General features: G+C 40.3%; 2 protein-coding genes and 1 pseudogene across 2 annotated transcripts; 1 reads left to right on the top strand and 2 right to left on the bottom strand.

The window, feature by feature from the left end:
• Window positions 1–1038: 1038 nt before the first annotated feature.
• Window positions 1039–2904, bottom strand: LOC145485287 (E3 ubiquitin-protein ligase NRDP1-like). Its single transcript, XM_081463975.1, has one exon. It carries the CDS (start codon window positions 2780–2782, stop codon window positions 1874–1876), a length of 909 nt encoding a protein of 302 aa, XP_081320101.1. The 5' UTR covers window positions 2783–2904; the 3' UTR covers window positions 1039–1873.
• A 5280-nt stretch (window positions 2905–8184) lies between these two features.
• LOC145485445 (receptor expression-enhancing protein 5 pseudogene) lies at window positions 8185–9130 on the top strand (annotated as a pseudogene).
• Window positions 9131–11926: 2796 nt separating this feature from the next.
• LOC145484900 (major facilitator superfamily domain-containing protein 6-like) lies at window positions 11927–15866 on the bottom strand. The gene is made up of 2 exons (XM_081463519.1): window positions 14236–15866; window positions 11927–13673 (listed from the first exon to the last, which is right to left on the bottom strand). The coding sequence occupies exons 1-2, from the start codon at window positions 15449–15451 to the stop codon at window positions 13450–13452; spliced, it is 1440 nt and encodes a 479-aa protein (XP_081319645.1). The 5' UTR covers window positions 15452–15866; the 3' UTR covers window positions 11927–13449.
• Window positions 15867–16975: the final 1109 nt, after the last annotated feature.

Below are 16975 nucleotides of genomic sequence, written 5' to 3' on the forward strand. Positions count from 1 at the left end.
GAGCTTTGATTGGCTGACTTTGTCTCTATATTTATCTCCAGATGTTCTCCGCTGTATGACATAATTCAATGTTTGCGGGGTGGGGGCGTCAAACTTTATCTACCTTGTAATATAATCATCTAATTCTCAAAAGATTGAAAAGCATTTTTGACTGAGATGAAAATTTAGGAAGATTCCAATTTTACAAGAACGTCCGATAGTTGAAAATCAATTACATCTCTCCTCAACTTGTTTTCCTCTAGTCTGGTCTTAACAACATGACACACTGGTGAAACTGTTCCCAAAACAGCGAAATTCGTAGCATTCTCCTCGTGTTCTTATAACACTTGTAAAACCTGGTTGCCAAATGCTGTCGGTACATTCACGGAAGAGATCATGTGAGTGGAATATTTACAAAATTCGTTGGTCACAATAACATGTAATAAGGTCTTAACACTTTATTTGATGAGTTAATTTCCGTTTTATGATTTTCATTACTGAAAATGGTGGTATAGCGGTTCTTTTTAAGAGCGCCTCTTTGTCGGCTACTTTTGTAAACCTGACATAAAGGATTTTGTACTTCCGAGCGACAAGCAAACAAATCTAGGAACAGTTTCACAAGCCTTTTTGGGTGAGGTTCCCTGAGAAAAGATTTTGTGAGGTATGAAACACTGTTAACATGTCGGTAAATTCAGTGCCAAATTGTTCAAGACAGAGATTTTTGTAATGTTTGAGCATTGCCAAGACTGCTTTGTCGCGAGTATACTCGATTAGAATTTTTAATCACTCTGTAACATCTTTGTACTATTTTTCACATTGTTCTGGCGTTCGAAAGCCAAATTATGTGTTGGGAAGTCGAGGAGATTAACGTAGCCACAAGCCAGTTAACATTTTTTCAGCGAGCTTTAATATTTAATATGAGGTTGTTACTCGGCGTTTTTTCTAACCGTTTCTGTAGAAGCTATTGTTCGATAATGTTTTGAACCTTAAAAACAATTTCGCTTGACCTAAAAGCCGGTTTCGATGTCGCTGAAAACCGGACGGAACATCAAACCGACGCGCGCTGTCACATATTGTATTTTAAATACAATTACCTAATCGCTCTCTTTTCGTTTTTTTTTTTTGCTTATTATTATTATTATTTTTTATCTCGCGATCTTTAGAAACCGTGACAAGTTTGCAGTTGCGAATGTATTTTGTAATTCAGATTATTAATTATTTGGGATAAGATGAAATTCTGTGATTATGAGTATAAAAACCCATGACAAATTCAGGTGATTTTTTTTTCTTGAAACTCGTTGCGTGGAATTTTTCTCGGCATGCTAAAAAATGACGAAGAAAGGACGAAACATTTGTTATCTTTTTTTCCTTTTTTCCTCTTGTTTTTTTAGTACTTTGCGAGTGTTTCCAAGAGACTGATGCCACAGGGTATAAAGTTGTTTGTTTTTTCAAGAAGCCGAGTCTTTCATGGCCGACAACGCGGAAAACACCTTTGCCTCATTTGTAAGGACTGCAATTAAATTCTCTTTTCATTCAAAACATATCACGCATTTATTTCCCTTTGTTTTCGCATTGTGGAGACAAAAAAGCATCATGCTTTTAGGGACAATTTCTCTTCATTTCGTATTATTAACAATCCATGACCACAGCGCTATATCGTTTAGTTGAATAATTTGTAAAGATATAAGCTTGACAACGATTAATCATTTTCTTTGAGTAGGATTTAAAGCGATCGCAAATTCTAACAATAAATATTAGTACAATTACAGCAATGCATTGGCCTAAAATACCGTGCTAGAACATAGAAATTCGTTTTAATTTTAGTCACGAAAAATGCAAATTTTATCGCCTGAAATCGTTGAGACGAATGTGATTTGGAACTTTGACATTCAGACTAGCCGGAGATCAAAAACCTTTCTCGCGCCAGATTTTGCAGCCACGAATCAAAGTTAGATCTTTGATTGTCGGTAAACCAGTTACTAGCGTAACTCGCGGCGAGTAACATATGTACATCTTGTGAATAGCCAGCATAACCGTGATAGTAATCATAACAACGTTTCACCGCGTTAAAAATGCGGTTGCGATCAATGTAGTAAGGCTTGTTCAATAAATATCGCGACACCAGACTTGCGAGCTGCGCGATGCTTGAAGGAGAATAGCCGTAGTTGTACTCTGGATCCCAGTCCGGGTCGAACTCCTGTTCCTCGCCCATTCTTACTTCCAACTGGAATTGTAATTCCCTCAATTCACGTTTCACGCGACGCACGTCCCCCTCGGATTCTTTTAAGGCTGTTTTAGTCTTATTTAAATCCACTTCCAACAGCGCGATCTGTTTTGTGAGGTTATCAATAGAAAGTTCTTGATCTTTTACCTTCTTGTGTCGTGAAACCAAGTCTTTTATTACCTCGCATTCTTCATGGTGGTCTGGTAGCTCGCACCGTTTCACGCTTTTTCCACACGCACCGCATTCAATCAACCCGAAATCGCACACTTGTACATGCGCTCGGAGTTTTTCCAGTTTTAAAACCATTTTACATCCGTGTTCATCATTATCACAGTGAACCACCAAGCCCTCCACTACCCCTCTGAGGGCTAACACCGGAATAACATCGAATGGCGAAACCTCCGAACGACAAGTGGGACACGAAGTTGTGTTGGGTCTGTCCAGCCAGATATGTAAGCATTCATCGCAGAACGAGTGTCCACAAGGTGTAATAACGGCTTCTTCTAAGACACCGGCGCAAATACTACAGAGTAAATTTTGATCCACGTGTGTGACAAATCGGTTAAGTCCATAGCCCATCCTCGAATTGTTTCAACTTCTGTTTACCCTAACAGCCGCGAGATTAAAAAATTGTGACTCTGTCGTTTTTCTGAATCTTGACGTTAAAGAAAAGCGGCGCTACGGTTGTATTATTGCGTGTTCGTCAGCTGACACAATACTGTTTTGTGAAAGTTGTACACGTCACTTTTCATTAACAACAAAAGCTCGCGCGATTTGCATAACGAGACACGAGCGCGCGTGGCAGCTTTAAATCATTTGCGCGCGAACAACGCGTAAAAATGAAATGAAATTATGCTCGAAACTGCCGTTGAATCACCATTTAACCACAAAAAAGTCACAGAAATTTCAGTTTCTGGTTATTGTGAAAAATCGTCGCCTTTGTTATACAATCTGTTATTTTCAGCGGGTAATTAACGTCTTTAGTTATTGTTTCGATGTTTTCTCCATTAGAAAACCTGCTGGTTTTGTTTTGTAAACCCCCCGAAGAAAATGTATTGTGCTACTGATACCACACGACAAAGAGAAATGAAAGGAAGTAAGATATTTTCAAATTAGGAATCTCGTACTGGCGTTCTATTTTTACAGTGATATTGGACTGGATTAACGTTCACTCTTCATCGGCTGCACTTAATTCAAATTTTCTGCTCAACCTGTTGAATCCTTTGTTTTCAAACAATCTGTTTTGTCAGACTTTGCGATCAAGCCTTCGTTTACTGCGAGATTATTTGTTCGAATTGTTTTACCATTTAATAAAATCTCAATCGAAACAGACGCATTCCGAGTGAGTTTTCGAGTGAGTTTTCGACTGATCGGTCTGCCCGCACTGAAATGTTAAAAGTTCTTTGTGCTTTGTTTCTACCCAGTGTAAGTGACTGACAGGTGAAACTAAGGTTTCACTTGCTTGATTGAATTTTTAAGGAGAACGGCATCGAGGCGTGACTTGAGTGCAGTTGTCGCTCACAGGCAAGTTTTAAAAGGACGCCGATTGGATAATGAACTTTTAAAGGCATCAAGTGAGAGTTTGGGTAGTGTTTCAGTTGAAAACTCTTACAAATACGAATAAAGGATGAATCAATATTTTAATGATATCTAAGAATTGATGTTCCTGCAAAAAGAATTCAGTCAAACATTACTTACATTAAAAGAAACTCAACACCAGCTGATGTCATGAATTAATACATTACGCCGCGATTTCAATAAAATGTCACACCGAAACTCTATTCGTGCCAGGAGATTCTAGCTGTTATGTTACGGCTTGGATTGGCTATCTTTAAAACGAGGAACGGGGAATTGGAGAATGGGGAATGGGGAATGGGGAATGGGGAATGGGGAATGGGGAATGGGGAATGGGGAATGGGGAATGGGGAATGGGGAATGGGGAATGGGGAATGGAGAATGGGGAATGGGGAATGGGGAATGGGGAATGGGGAATGGGGAATGGGGAATGGGAAATGGGAAATGGGAAATGGGAAATGGGAAATGGGGAATGGGGAATGGGGAATGGGGAATGGGGAATGGGGAACGGGGAACGGGGAACGGGGAATGGGGAACGGGGAATGGGGAACGGGGAACGGGGAATGGGGAACGGGGAACGGGGAACGGGGAACGGGAATGGGGAACGGGGAACGGGGAACGGGAATGGGGAACGGGGAACGGGAATGGGGAACGGGAATGGGGAACGGGAATGGGGAACGGGAACGGGGAACGGGGAACGGGGAACGGGGAACGGGGAACGGGCTTCACGCTTTTAAAGATTCCCCGTTTTAAAGATTCCCCATTTTAAAGATTCCCGCTTTTAAAGATTCCGCATTTTAAAGATTCTCCATTTTAAAGATTCCCGCTTTTAAAGATTCCCTGGCCCCTTTTAAAGATTCCCGCTTTTAAAGATTCTCGCTTTTAAAGATTCCCCGTTTTAAAGATTCCCGCTTTAAAGTGCACCTAACCCCAAAAATTTTTTTTCGCTAAAACGAATCTCCTTGTTATTTGAAATAGTTCTGCGAAAAAATTTTTGGATTCCGTTAAATCCTCGATTTTCTGTGCCCCGACGAAATCTCGAAAATAGCTCCAAAACACCGCCATTTTGTTTCACGACCGAGTTTGAGGAGAATGGGTCTAGCGGCTCTTGTGACGTCTACCCAGGAAGGTTGGATATCTCACGTCCTCTCATTTCCTTCAGGATGGTGCAATACACATTCGAAAAGTGCGCAGAAACGCCTTCCAGAGGTGCTATCGGCTGTTGCAGCAATATTCCAGATTTAAAGAAAGATATACTGAACAATTAACTGACGATGATCGGCTAATGGTGCAACAAAGACGTAAACGATGGTTGATTTTGTCGAACCGAAACAAGCGAACTGAATCTGTGAGAACCATTGAAGAACTCTCACTGGAATTTGTTCCGCAGACTTTCGAACGCTATTTTCATAAATTTTCTACTTAAAGCTAACCAGCAATTTGTAGAAATACTACCGACAACCCGCAACCCTTCCAATCCCGCAGTATTTGTAACATACAAAGTTGTGTGATCCGATCATGATCAAGAAGCGTTATACTGATATGTAAATAGATCGCAACTGTACGCCGCTAACCAACACTTATTTCTCTTTCGATTTAGATGAAAGTCGAAGATTAATCCTTTAGAATTACATGACAACAAAATTGTTAGACTCACAGAGTTTTTCGAAGGTTTGGAAATCAGCAGTGCGACAAAGATTCTGTGATATAGCGTCGAAAATATGACCGCGTAACATGTGCGGACCGCTTAGGGAACACATCCTTTTCGCTTATCCGACGAATTTCGCTGCAAACTTTGAGAACAATTTACATTGGTTATTTGGAGTTACGACTTAAAACGTGTGACAATGTGAAATCGGTAATTTTATGAAATGTTTCCTTCCGCCTGGCTTCCCGCAGCTTCAAAAATACAGGTCCAAACAATACGATTTTCAATCGATCGAAGCCAATGTTTTGGAGGTCATCAAGTCTCGAAAACTGCGACACGTACGTCGCTCTTATAAACACGAAGCATTCAACTGAAAGTAAAACACAAGCTGGATTTAACAGAACAATCACACCTTGATAAAATACATTCTCGCTAAGGACAAATGTAAACGGGCTATAAACACGCGTGGGAATCTTATGTTTAGTTGACGAAATTACCATCCAAAGCAGTCCTTGAGTTTTCTTTCCTGCTTTTCGTTTGCCTGCTCCTCCACTTCGTATCTAGCTTTCCATTCCTAATATACAAGCAACTCGTCCGCAAAGAAGTCTTCCCCTTCGTCGCTTGAAATATTGTAAATTGCTCTCGAAGCTCTAAGCAGTGAGTTCACAGTTGTCGAACGTGCTCGATCGAAGTTTATTTCGGAGTCTTCCGAATCGAAACTTAACTCTGACTCCAGTGACGAAAAAGAAATGATTCTGAGACAAAACTTGGACGTTTTAGTCCCAAAATACATCGGAACGATTAGTTTTGTGTTCCATTTTCTCGAGCAAATACAGAGAGTTGACTGAGGCGCCATTGTGTTTGGTTCCTGGGTAGACGTCATCAGGTACCGCCGCCCCAGACTCCCTAAAACGCGGTCGTGAAACCTTCAAGCGCGACTTTGAAAGGGCATAGAAAATCGAGGATTCAACCAAATTCAAAAATTTCTTCGCCCAAATGCTTCGAATAAAGTCTAGATTCGTTTTAGCGAAAAAAAAATTTTGGGGTTAGGTGCACTTTAAAAGATTCCCCATTTTAAAGATTCCCCGTTCCCAGTTCCCCATTCCTATTCCTCGATTCCCCGTTCCTCGATTTCCCGTTCCCCGATTCCCGGATTCCCCGTTCTCCGTTTTAAAGATAGCCACTTGGATTTGCAATGGTACAGCATAGCAAAAATACGGAACAAAGCAGGTGTTGATAACTGCGATGCATGTTACCACAATTTTAAATCAAATTAACTTAACCGTACTTACATTGCCCCTTCACAAGCTAAGGCCCGTCCACACTATATACGCTGGAGAAATTTGGAAACAGCGTTTTCACTCTGAAAAGCATTAAATGTTTTCCGTTCACACTACGCTGGAGAAATTTAAAAACGCAACAATCACCGGTCATTTTGGATGTTTTTCGTCCACACTAAAACGCAAAGCCGGCATTTTCACCATTTTCAAATTCCTCCGTTTTGAAGAGCGTTTTCGAAAAGCTCAGTTTAAGTGACGGATTAGTGTGGACGATAGGCCTAACCGTAGAAATAAAGCTGCGTTCTCAAATTTCTCCGGCGTAATGTGGACGGATCCTGAGTATTATGCATTTTTAGATTGATTTAAATTCTGAGTTGATTTAAGCACGGAAAGTTTCATTAAGTAGATTCCCTTGTAATATAATCTGAAATAAATTAAGTTTTTAATTTCCCGGTTGAAAAGTTCCGTTGACAAGTTCAGGGTCGAATTCGAATCGCTGAATGGCATGTTTGTATGACAAGCTTAACTTCTGCTGTTTGTGTATGATAAAACACTGTCAGAATTGACAGGTTTCGTTGACAAGTTCCTTTGTTAAACGGCTGAAAGACACGTCAAGTTGTAGAAACTGGTTTTATTTTAGTTTTTAAAGCTAGGAGACTTTTTATTTTGCCTGTCATACACAAAACAAAAACTTGTTATGTTAAATCTTTTCAAGCCAACTTTTAGCATACATAAACTGAAAATAAAATGAAGGATACGCTCAATTTTTTCGTTTCAAATCAGTAACTTCGTTCATTCTAGATTTTAACTAAAGAACATCTAGTATTATGACTTCCGACATCGGACAACTCACTGAATGACTTACAATGCAAATTTGATGATTCACTCGAGATTAGGGGTTGATCATTTGACTTAGAATGTCCAAAGCCTCTCTATTTACGCACGCGAATAAAAAGCGAGCAAACCCAGCGCGAAGCACGAGGGAAGGGGGGGGGGGGGGGGAGTTTGCAAGCGAAGCCAGCAAGAAGAAAGAATATCTCGGTCTCCACCCCCTACCCAGTCAAGTCTTCCGTTTTTCGCTGGCGTCCAGTTCTCTCGCGATTCTATCCGCGCGTTCAACGATCGAATAAAATTACGAGAAAATAGAGGGCTGTGAACGGCCTATTTTTTTTAGCGAGACTTCATATTTAGTGAAATTTAGACCAGTTAAACATACTGAATTCAACACAATTAAGTATATTAAGTAGACGTTTGCAGCTGATGTCGTTCCTCGAGGTAAAATAGGCCTTAGAAAAGAATACACATTAGCCTTGCCCATCCACATTCAACGAAAACTTGGGTCATACGAGAGCAGAAAAAGCAAAATATTTATAACTCAGTCTCACGTGCAGACATTTCTGTTTTTTTTTGTTAAAATGGAGAAAATCGGTGAAGGAGGTGATCTATAAAAAGAAATTGGTTGCAGGGGGGGGGGGGGGGTCATTGACCATTAGAGAGACCATTGCAGGCGAGGTTAGCGCTCCCGGTGCCTTAGCGCGCGCTTGATGTATAATTATGGAATTATTTTAATCATTAGGTCTTTTTAATTAGAGGTTACGTAACAAAAGCTTGTGTTCACCAGCTCGCTCAAGGCGGACGAACATCATCACTCATGGATCATGGACAGGCATAGACCGTTGTCCATTTGTTCCAGCCTGGTGGCGACTGTAAGAAGTAGCGTGTCCATTAAAGCAGTTAATGAGCTCCTCGATCAACGCAACATATTCACGGACTTGCTAAACAAGCTAGAAGCCGCCACTAATGTCAGGAGACAAACCCTATTCCTTGGCGGCCTATGCTTCATCTTGTTCTACCTGGCAGTTGGTTACGCTGCAAACTTTCTTTGCTATTTCCTGGGTTTCGTGTTCCCGACTTATGCGTCAGTGAAAGCTATTGAGACGCGCAATTTAACAGATGATACCAAATGGCTTACTTACTGGCTGGTTTTCAGCACGGTTAATTTCTTGGAAATTGTCCTGGAGTGGATTCCTTTATATTACTTGCTGAAGTTTTTTCTGCTTGTATGGTGCATGTTTCCTGGCCCGTGGAGTGGTACCACCGTCATTTACAACATCCTTATCTGTCCCTTTGTAATGAGACACAGAGACAAATTCGACACCGCCATCTCCGAGGTCGCGAAGCACGTCCGACAGGCCGCCGAAAAAGCGGCCGAAGATTACGAACCCGTTAAGAGTGTGGACCTCTTCTCGGAGGTCAGAAAGATAGGGGATATTTTGGCCATAACAGAGTTGGACCGCAGCAATGAAGATAACGATGTAAAGAGAAAGGAAGATTGAATGAAAGAGCGTTTTAATCCCTGGCTCCAACAGGAACTGATATCAGTTTTAAGAGTTCATTACCTAAATGGAAGAACGTAAAAAAAGTTACCCTCTGCTCTGATCATGAATACTGAATCAATACAGTCTTCTAAAACTTACCTGTTTGCTAAACTGTTTGATCATACAGTATATTTTTTTAGGTGAAATATGACATATCATTTCGGCTAAGTAAACATGATATGCAACTCGGGGGGTGGTGGGGGGGGGGGTGTACTCCCTTATATGGGTTATATAGGTATGTGCGACCCGAAAGGGTAGGGTTTTTCAGCGCCGTTTTGGTTATAAATAGGGTATCAATTTTGGTCATTTTGGTCATAAATAGAGCATGGCTTTTGCACTCTAGTCTTGAATTGGGTATGTTTCTTAAAAGAAACTACTTTTTTATCGTTATCGATTTAACAAGTTGATGTCAGTTTTTCATGCGATTATGAATTTCGTCATAACATTGTCAAAGTAGCCGGATCAGCAGACCACTTTGCCAATGTTATGACGAAATTCATTGTCAATAATAGGACAGACGCATGAAAAATTGACGTCAATTTGTTTTTTACAATAACAAATTGTCAACCTGTCCGCTGTCGCTCGTTGTGTCAACATCGCATAGATTATAAATTCATACGTCTGTCTTCTTATTGACAATGAAAGTTAGCCAATGAGCGCGCAAGAATTTCTGCAGTTATCGTAAAAAAGACCATCATCAAAAGCCTTTCATAAATTATGTTTAGGGCAACTGTGCCAGCCGCAACAGTCATAAATAGGGTATCAAAGTTTTCGTCAGGTCATAAATAGGGTAGCGAAAATCGCAGATTTTGGTCATAAATAGAGTAAGGGTTTTGGGAAGTGGGCCGCACACCCTCACCCAACTTTTCTGGGAGTACCCCCCGGGTCGTATAATATAATAACAATAATAACAATACATTTAAGAGTGGGATTTACACTAGGAGTGATATTTGAAAATTCTCTCACAATTGAGAGCAATTTGACAGAATTTTCAAATATCATGACTGGTGCTAATCCTTGATTGCTCGAGCTTTCATGAGATTACTCATTTTTGCATGAATGAACTGCGATTTGAATTGGGTTGTAAGCTCTTTTCTTGACCAAAAAAAGGATGGAGGATCAACCTGTTCGTGGCGCATATAGTGCATACAAAAACAAGTGATTGATGAAATTTCCGGATTCCGTTTTTTAGGGTTGCCCAAGATAACATGCCATTTTGGAGAACCACCAGTCTCCGCAAATTCGGTAATCTGAAGATTTTTCGGTGTTCTTACAAAAATTCGCCTGCTCACAGGTTGCAAACCGGCGATTGGTGTCAAAATAATCAAATGAAAAACCCAGTAGTAGGTTCAGTAATCGTAGAGCGTCGACATTTCCGACTCGCGCGCGAACAAGGCCTACAGGACACTCTTATAGGAGTGACTGGCTCAGACCGCGTGTACCTATCGTCAACGTGCGTGGTAGCATTATCAGGACCTATCAGCAGAAGAACTGGCCATGGATACATAGACATAGACATACTGATAGACCTGGACCTAGACCTAGACATAGACCTATAGACTTAGACCTAGACATAGACCTAGACCTAGACTTAGACATAGACCTATAGACTTAGACCTAGACCTAGGTTTAGATGTAGACCTAGACCTAGACCTAGACCTAGACTTAGACCTAGACCTGGACCTAGACAGACATAAACAGTTTATTTTACTTGGACAACATTCTTAACTATGGTAACGGCGCGTCCCATAGACTTGATAAATCAGAATCTACAGGACGCACCAGCTAGTTTACAGGTGCACCAAGAAAACAAAATAATGATGAAGTAAAAATGTATGTAGAATTGCCTTGTGTACATGAAAACATATAATGAAATAATTTGGAGAGACCCTAAGAATTTTGAACAGGGATTTAGAAATTCCCTGACCTGATACAAAACTCCCTGACTTTTCACTGACCTTGAATAAAATCTAATTTTCCCTGACTTTTCCCTGACCGTGGCAAACCTGACTGGAAATAAGGCACATAGAGGGTTACTACTGCCTTGCCCTTCCTCCTCGGGCTTGGCTAGGGATTGTCACGGAGAATAACAACCGACAGCGCGAAAATATATTCGGATTATTTCCCGCGGAAATGATCTTTTCTCGGAAGCGAACAGTTTTCCGAGAACGAAACTCGAGGAAAAATATGAGCTTCTAGGAACAGATGATATCCAAGAATAAACATCCGAGCATATTGTTTAAGTCAAATGGAGGCTATCATGTTTGTTATCCCTGAAGTATATTTCGCAACACGGGTGATCTTTGGAGAATTGGGTAACATTACAAAACTCCCCAGTTATCCAGTCACGTGATGCGTTTAGACCAATCGAGTTCGAGCTAAAACATTTGATGAATTATAACTGCATTTTACCTCATAAAACAAAAACAACAACAACACACCTTTATTTAAACACGATTTTGTTTAATGCAACAGATTTGCCTGTGGGGTCGTGTATCTAGCTAAAAGTTTAATAAAACATCAATATGTATGACTTGGAGCAACGACACCCTTATTTCAGTTGCAAAATTGATCCAATGAAGCTACTTAGTGAAACACAGGATTCTGATGTTCTCCAAATTGTAAAATGGTAGCCTTTAAGTTATATTTTCAAGCAGATGCTCGCTTTCGTTATGTGCCAGGTGTACAATAATCTAATTGTTTTACTAGAATTCTAACTGAAATTAACACAAATAATGGTTACAATTAGTTTTCCACGTATTATTGAACTTTACACTTTAATAACGAAATCGCACGGACTGAATTGCCATCGGAAATTTGCAGTTGCCTACGCACGTGCACCCGTTTTGTCAATAATTTCAAGTTCTTAAAGTCTTCTTTTAGTCTTCTCAGGAATTTAACTGCCCATTTACATCAAAAATTTCCTTCAAACTTTGGAAAAATGAGAAAAACGTCGTCATTTCGTAGACGACCTCTAGCCACTGCACACTAATGGCTGATAGTGTACGATTACTCAGCGAATCGGATTGCAGCATTTGCATTAGTGTTCAAGTAGAATTCTACTTAATATACGGTATAACAGTGAACTTGGTAGAAATAGCGTAAGGTATAGGGGCCCCATCATATGGAATGCTATCCCTAAAGTCATCTGGGACGCTTCATCCTCACAGCTTTTTAAAGGAAGACTTAAAATGCCTCCAGGCGCCCGTTTCTCGAAGGCCCCGAAATGTTTTCGCACCAGGAAAGCCGTAGCAAAATCTCAAACCCTTATGATTACAGAGCTGTTTTATTCACGTATTCTTAATATGAACACTGGTTCTCGTCATATAAGAAGTTTCAGGCGTATACACCTCCCTGTTTTTAGATACAGATTAATTAAAAATGGCTTTGCGGGCCCGAAAAGTTTCTGGGGCTTTCGAGAAACGGGCCCCTGCAGGTCTCTCGACCATATACAATTTGAAAAAGAGGCTTGTTTAGGTATATAGTTCTACTGAAATACCCGGTTTTTTTTTTAAAAATACTTTTAAGATTTTCTTTCTTTGTATAAATATTAGGTTAGTTACATTTTATGCCAGGTCCACACCAGCCCTGAGGTTCCCATATTCAGACCTGCTTTATCAAAATGTATATGTATGTCTGTATGTGCAGTAATGATAATAATCACTGGATGATTGGGATAATGCAGTTCAAGAGTTTTCATTGGCTTAGCCATCATGGTATATGAGCCATAATTATACCATGCTCTCTAAATATGGTTACCGAACGCGTAATTTTTAGAGCGTTTATATTATTAGTTTATTTTAGTTTTCTATAGTTTGAAGACGTTTTTAGTAAAACAATTTTTCCACTCGCGCTTGTCGCTACCCGCCTCGTCGACTGTCTATCATCTCATATCTAACGCGCGCTCGTGGAGTAATTGTTAATTATGTACGTTCACATTAATAAATCTTAAAATCCGTTACGTTCTTGCTTTGCCTAGGAATAGAGGTCGCATTGAAGTCTAACTGTTCAATAAAAACGTCTTTTCTAACTTGGCAAAGAATGTGCTGAATTATTAATATCGTACCTGGATGCAGTGTTCCAAAGTACAGCAGCCTGGTAGCTGATCGAGTTTTCCATGTAGTAGGAAGAAAATCGCGGAGTTTCGATCCTGTTACCTCTAAGGTGATACTTTGTGCTCTTGTATGTACCTCACTTGAAAGTATTGCCGGAGTTCGTCCACTGAGTAAGTTATAGAAAAACATATTTACATTTGTAAATATGAAAAATAGATGATGAACTGTCAAATGAACTGCTCTTTATCTCAAAAAAGGTTGAGTGATTACTTGAGAGAAGTATTCCATTGCATGAACAGTTGAAGTTTGTCTAACTCGACTCGTAATCCTCTGTTTCTCTTTCCACCTTGTTATTCTTCATTCGATTAAGCAGTTTTGTTATCGCCAAAGAAAGAACACATAGAACGAGCACGATCGCTGTTACTCCTCCACTCAGCAGGAACGTCCACGACCCTCCAATGATGTCTACCAGGAACCCACCAATCATGGATCCTAATCCAGAACCTATACCAAGGTAGCAAGAGAACACAATGCCTGCAAATTGAAAAACGAGCCGAAATTGTTAGTACATAATAATATTGATAATTACGCCTCTTCTGGTTAGTGGAGGCGCGGTGGCTTCATGTTTAGTACGCTCGCGTCCGGATCGAGTTGTCCGGGTTCGAGCCCTGGCTGGGGACATTGCGTTGTGTTCTTGGGCAAGACACTTTACTCTCATAGTGCCTCTCTCCGCCTAGGTGTATAAATGGGTACCGGTAAACGCTCAGAGGTGACCCTGTAATGGACTAGCATCTCGTCCAGGGGGAAATAGAAATACTCCTACGCGCTTCATCTTACTGAAAGCGAAGATAAGCGCAGGCTTGATAGGCCACTTGGCCCATATGCAGACGTAACCTTATTCTGGTAAACGCTTCAAACTATGTATAGTCACGGAAAGCTGTTTATCCCTGAGGATCGCTGTGGTTGAATCAGATACGATTTCTTGTAATTTTAAAAGTTTTTATTTAAGAAAATGTTTTTGGTCTTTTATACCACATATCAACATTTCACTTTATTTCAGTCACTCTATCTTTACTTTTTCTGTTATTTCGCTCACCTTGTGTTGTTGCTGAATATTCCTCGGGCGTTCTTTCTTTAAAATACACAATGGAAGCCGACATGGAAATACCGTACGCAAGGCATTGCATAACCTCGGGGATGATGGCTAACCAAGAATTTGTCAGCAGTCCATAAACGGCGAAAGCTGCTATGTAGATAGCAAGAGACAAGTTAATTGTGTTTAAACATCCTAATTTTCTGATTAGGATTCCTGAGGAGCCAAATGAAATTGCGCCTGCGATGTTACGACTTACTCCAGCCACGCCTATAACCCACGTGGCTTGCGATGGGTCGATATCAGTTAGATACCAGAACATGAAATTGTTAAAAATACCGTCAGCTATCCCAAGGTAAAGAATAATGGCGATAAATGCAATGCTATCAAGATTTAACAAGACATCTTTAAGGGATGTTTCTTGTATTTCCCTCTTGGTTCTGCGAGAGTCTGTTGTTCTTAATTCATCCTGTTTGAAGTCTATCATTAGGCCAATTACAAAAGCGACCAGCAGCACAGTCGAGAAAGCGAACATTGCTAGTCTGTAATCATCCTGAATAACGCCGCAAACTCTAACAGTGTTGGATTTTGCTACAGGTGAAACAGTCAAATAAAGAATGATTTGACCAAAGTTTCCCCACATTCTAAACCTTCCATAGTTAATCGACTCAGAACTGTCGAGGTTTTCTAAAAGAGCTGAATCTGCAAGATTTTTCGTTGGTGCAGCAATGAATTCTGTAATAGTGAAGAGAACCAAAAGAATAAGGAAGATCTGCAACAGCTCTTGACTTTGCCCAGTATCTTCTTGATTACTAGTCTTATTGAGCGACTTCTCCATCCATGTTTTGTTATAGGGCTGCTTTGGCGTTTCTATGGCAACTCTTGATTGACATTCCGGTTTAGAGGTTCGTGGTATCAGTAGCAATATAGGCACTAATGTATGTGATGCTAGACTAACAAGAAAAACAAGTTTTCTTGAGTTTGTTTCGTCCGCCACGTATGCCATAATTGGCGCTCCTACACCGCGTGCAAAAGGAATCACTCCTAAAAGGATTCCCACATAACTTGCATTGAGTCCCAATTGTTTAAGATAGATAGGAAAATATACTAGCCTCGTGATGAATGCAGACAGAAAGAAAAAGTAAAATGCTTGAAATATAAATTTGGTTCTATCAAATGACCGATGACTTTCCCATTCTTTTCCACTCATAGTGTCCATAGTCGGTCGGTGTAAATATTTACAATGCGCCAATGGACCTAGGGAATAAACGAAAGTGTTAAAAAAAATAACACGAGAGGCTTTGATCTAACTGAACAGAACAGCCGAGGAAATTTAACGAAACGAGACTTTTATATTATTCCATAAACCTGTGCTTGCCTGTTTATTTCACAAAATGAAACATTTAGCCCATGTGGTAGGCTGCCTTATTTTCTTTCACGGTCGTTTTATGGTCAATTATTCATCATGATAATATGCCTGACGTGATGATATTAACTGAACAGAAACCCATTCTGTTTATAATTAACTGAATTTGTACTGGGATTCCAACCTGAGCTACTGGTGAGCTCGTCATGTGTCGGTAAAATAACCCAGCCTGCAGATTACATGTTCGTCTTGCCAAATTACGAACTATGGCTCAGACAAACCCGTCTGATATGCCTTCGAAGCGAGCCACAACAATTCGTCCGCCATCTTGGAAAGGGAATTTTAGCAAACCAAGACGGCGACAGCAACGAGAACGTCACCAAACAAAAGGTTTAATGAGCAGAACAATGGTTCTGCATGTGCGTTTTGAATCTTTGTACATTTCTTTGCCGTCCTCTGCAAAACAACAACGTGAAATGACAAAGTCGTACGTATTTTAGAGAACGTGTACCGCAATGGCAAATATTCCGTGTCTTCCTTTTAAATTGAACGCTGTCATTACAAATTTGGCCTGAGCAAATCCATAGGCGTACTGAACAGATCTACACAGTTGCGACATTCCAGGGTAAACTGCTAAAACTCCGTACTAGTCAGGTTAGCTACGGTCCCATTGATAGTTCTGGGCTTGTTTAAAATTTTATTTTCCCATTGATTTTGTAGAGGGTCGGTGGGGGGGGGGGGGGGTGAGGTCAGTAAGGGGTGTCAGTAGGGGGGTCAGGAGGTGGGTCATTAGGGGGGTCAGTAGGGGGTCAGCTGACCGGGTTTCAGTATCTTGTCGAAACTTCCTTCAAACCATCACAGTTTCAGTTACAGGAAAAACCCACGTATCAGAACCTAGGATTTTTCAAGTTAGCCCCCATGGTTCTTAAATAGATGGTTTTTACTGTAAAATTAGGCTACCTAGGTTCTTAATCAGGTTCTTAATTTTTGTTTAAAAATAAACAACTTGTACCCGTGGATGTGACCTTTATGTTGAATCATTCCAGTGTTCTGCCTAGATTTTGTTACCTTTTTTGTATTGCATGTGAGTATTATATAACGATATGACTGATCATCACAGTCATACACACAACTTAAGCAGTTGTGGAATTAAAGCCTGAAAAAAAATTCAGGCCTGAACGGGTTAGAACCCATGACCTCTACGATACCGGTGCAGTGCTCTACCACACTTTTTGAGTCAGTAATATACCTGTAGAAGGCAAAGAATACAATTAAATATTTAAAATATTATATAATCGAACTGCGGAAAAGGAGGCCTGAATTTCTTTCTTTTTTTTTCAGGCTTTAATTTCACAACTGCTTAAGTTGTGTGTATAA

This window comes from Orbicella franksi, chromosome 4, assembly GCF_964199315.1.
Source record: "Orbicella franksi chromosome 4, jaOrbFran1.1, whole genome shotgun sequence".
In the NCBI taxonomy this organism is placed as follows: domain Eukaryota; kingdom Metazoa; phylum Cnidaria; class Anthozoa; order Scleractinia; family Merulinidae; genus Orbicella; species Orbicella franksi.

What these genes read in the sequence shown, in the direction of transcription:
- LOC145485287 (XM_081463975.1), bottom strand. Translation starts at nt 2,782, where the DNA reads ATGGGCTATGGACTTAACCGATTTGTCACACACGTGGATCAAAATTTA.
- LOC145484900 (XM_081463519.1), bottom strand. Translation starts at nt 15,451, where the DNA reads ATGGACACTATGAGTGGAAAAGAATGGGAAAGTCATCGGTCATTTGAT. An exon ending in ATATTCAGCAACAACACAAG is followed by an intron (nt 13,674 to 14,235) that starts GTGAGCGAAATA and finishes TTCAATTTGCAG; the next exon opens with GCATTGTGTTCTCTTGCTAC.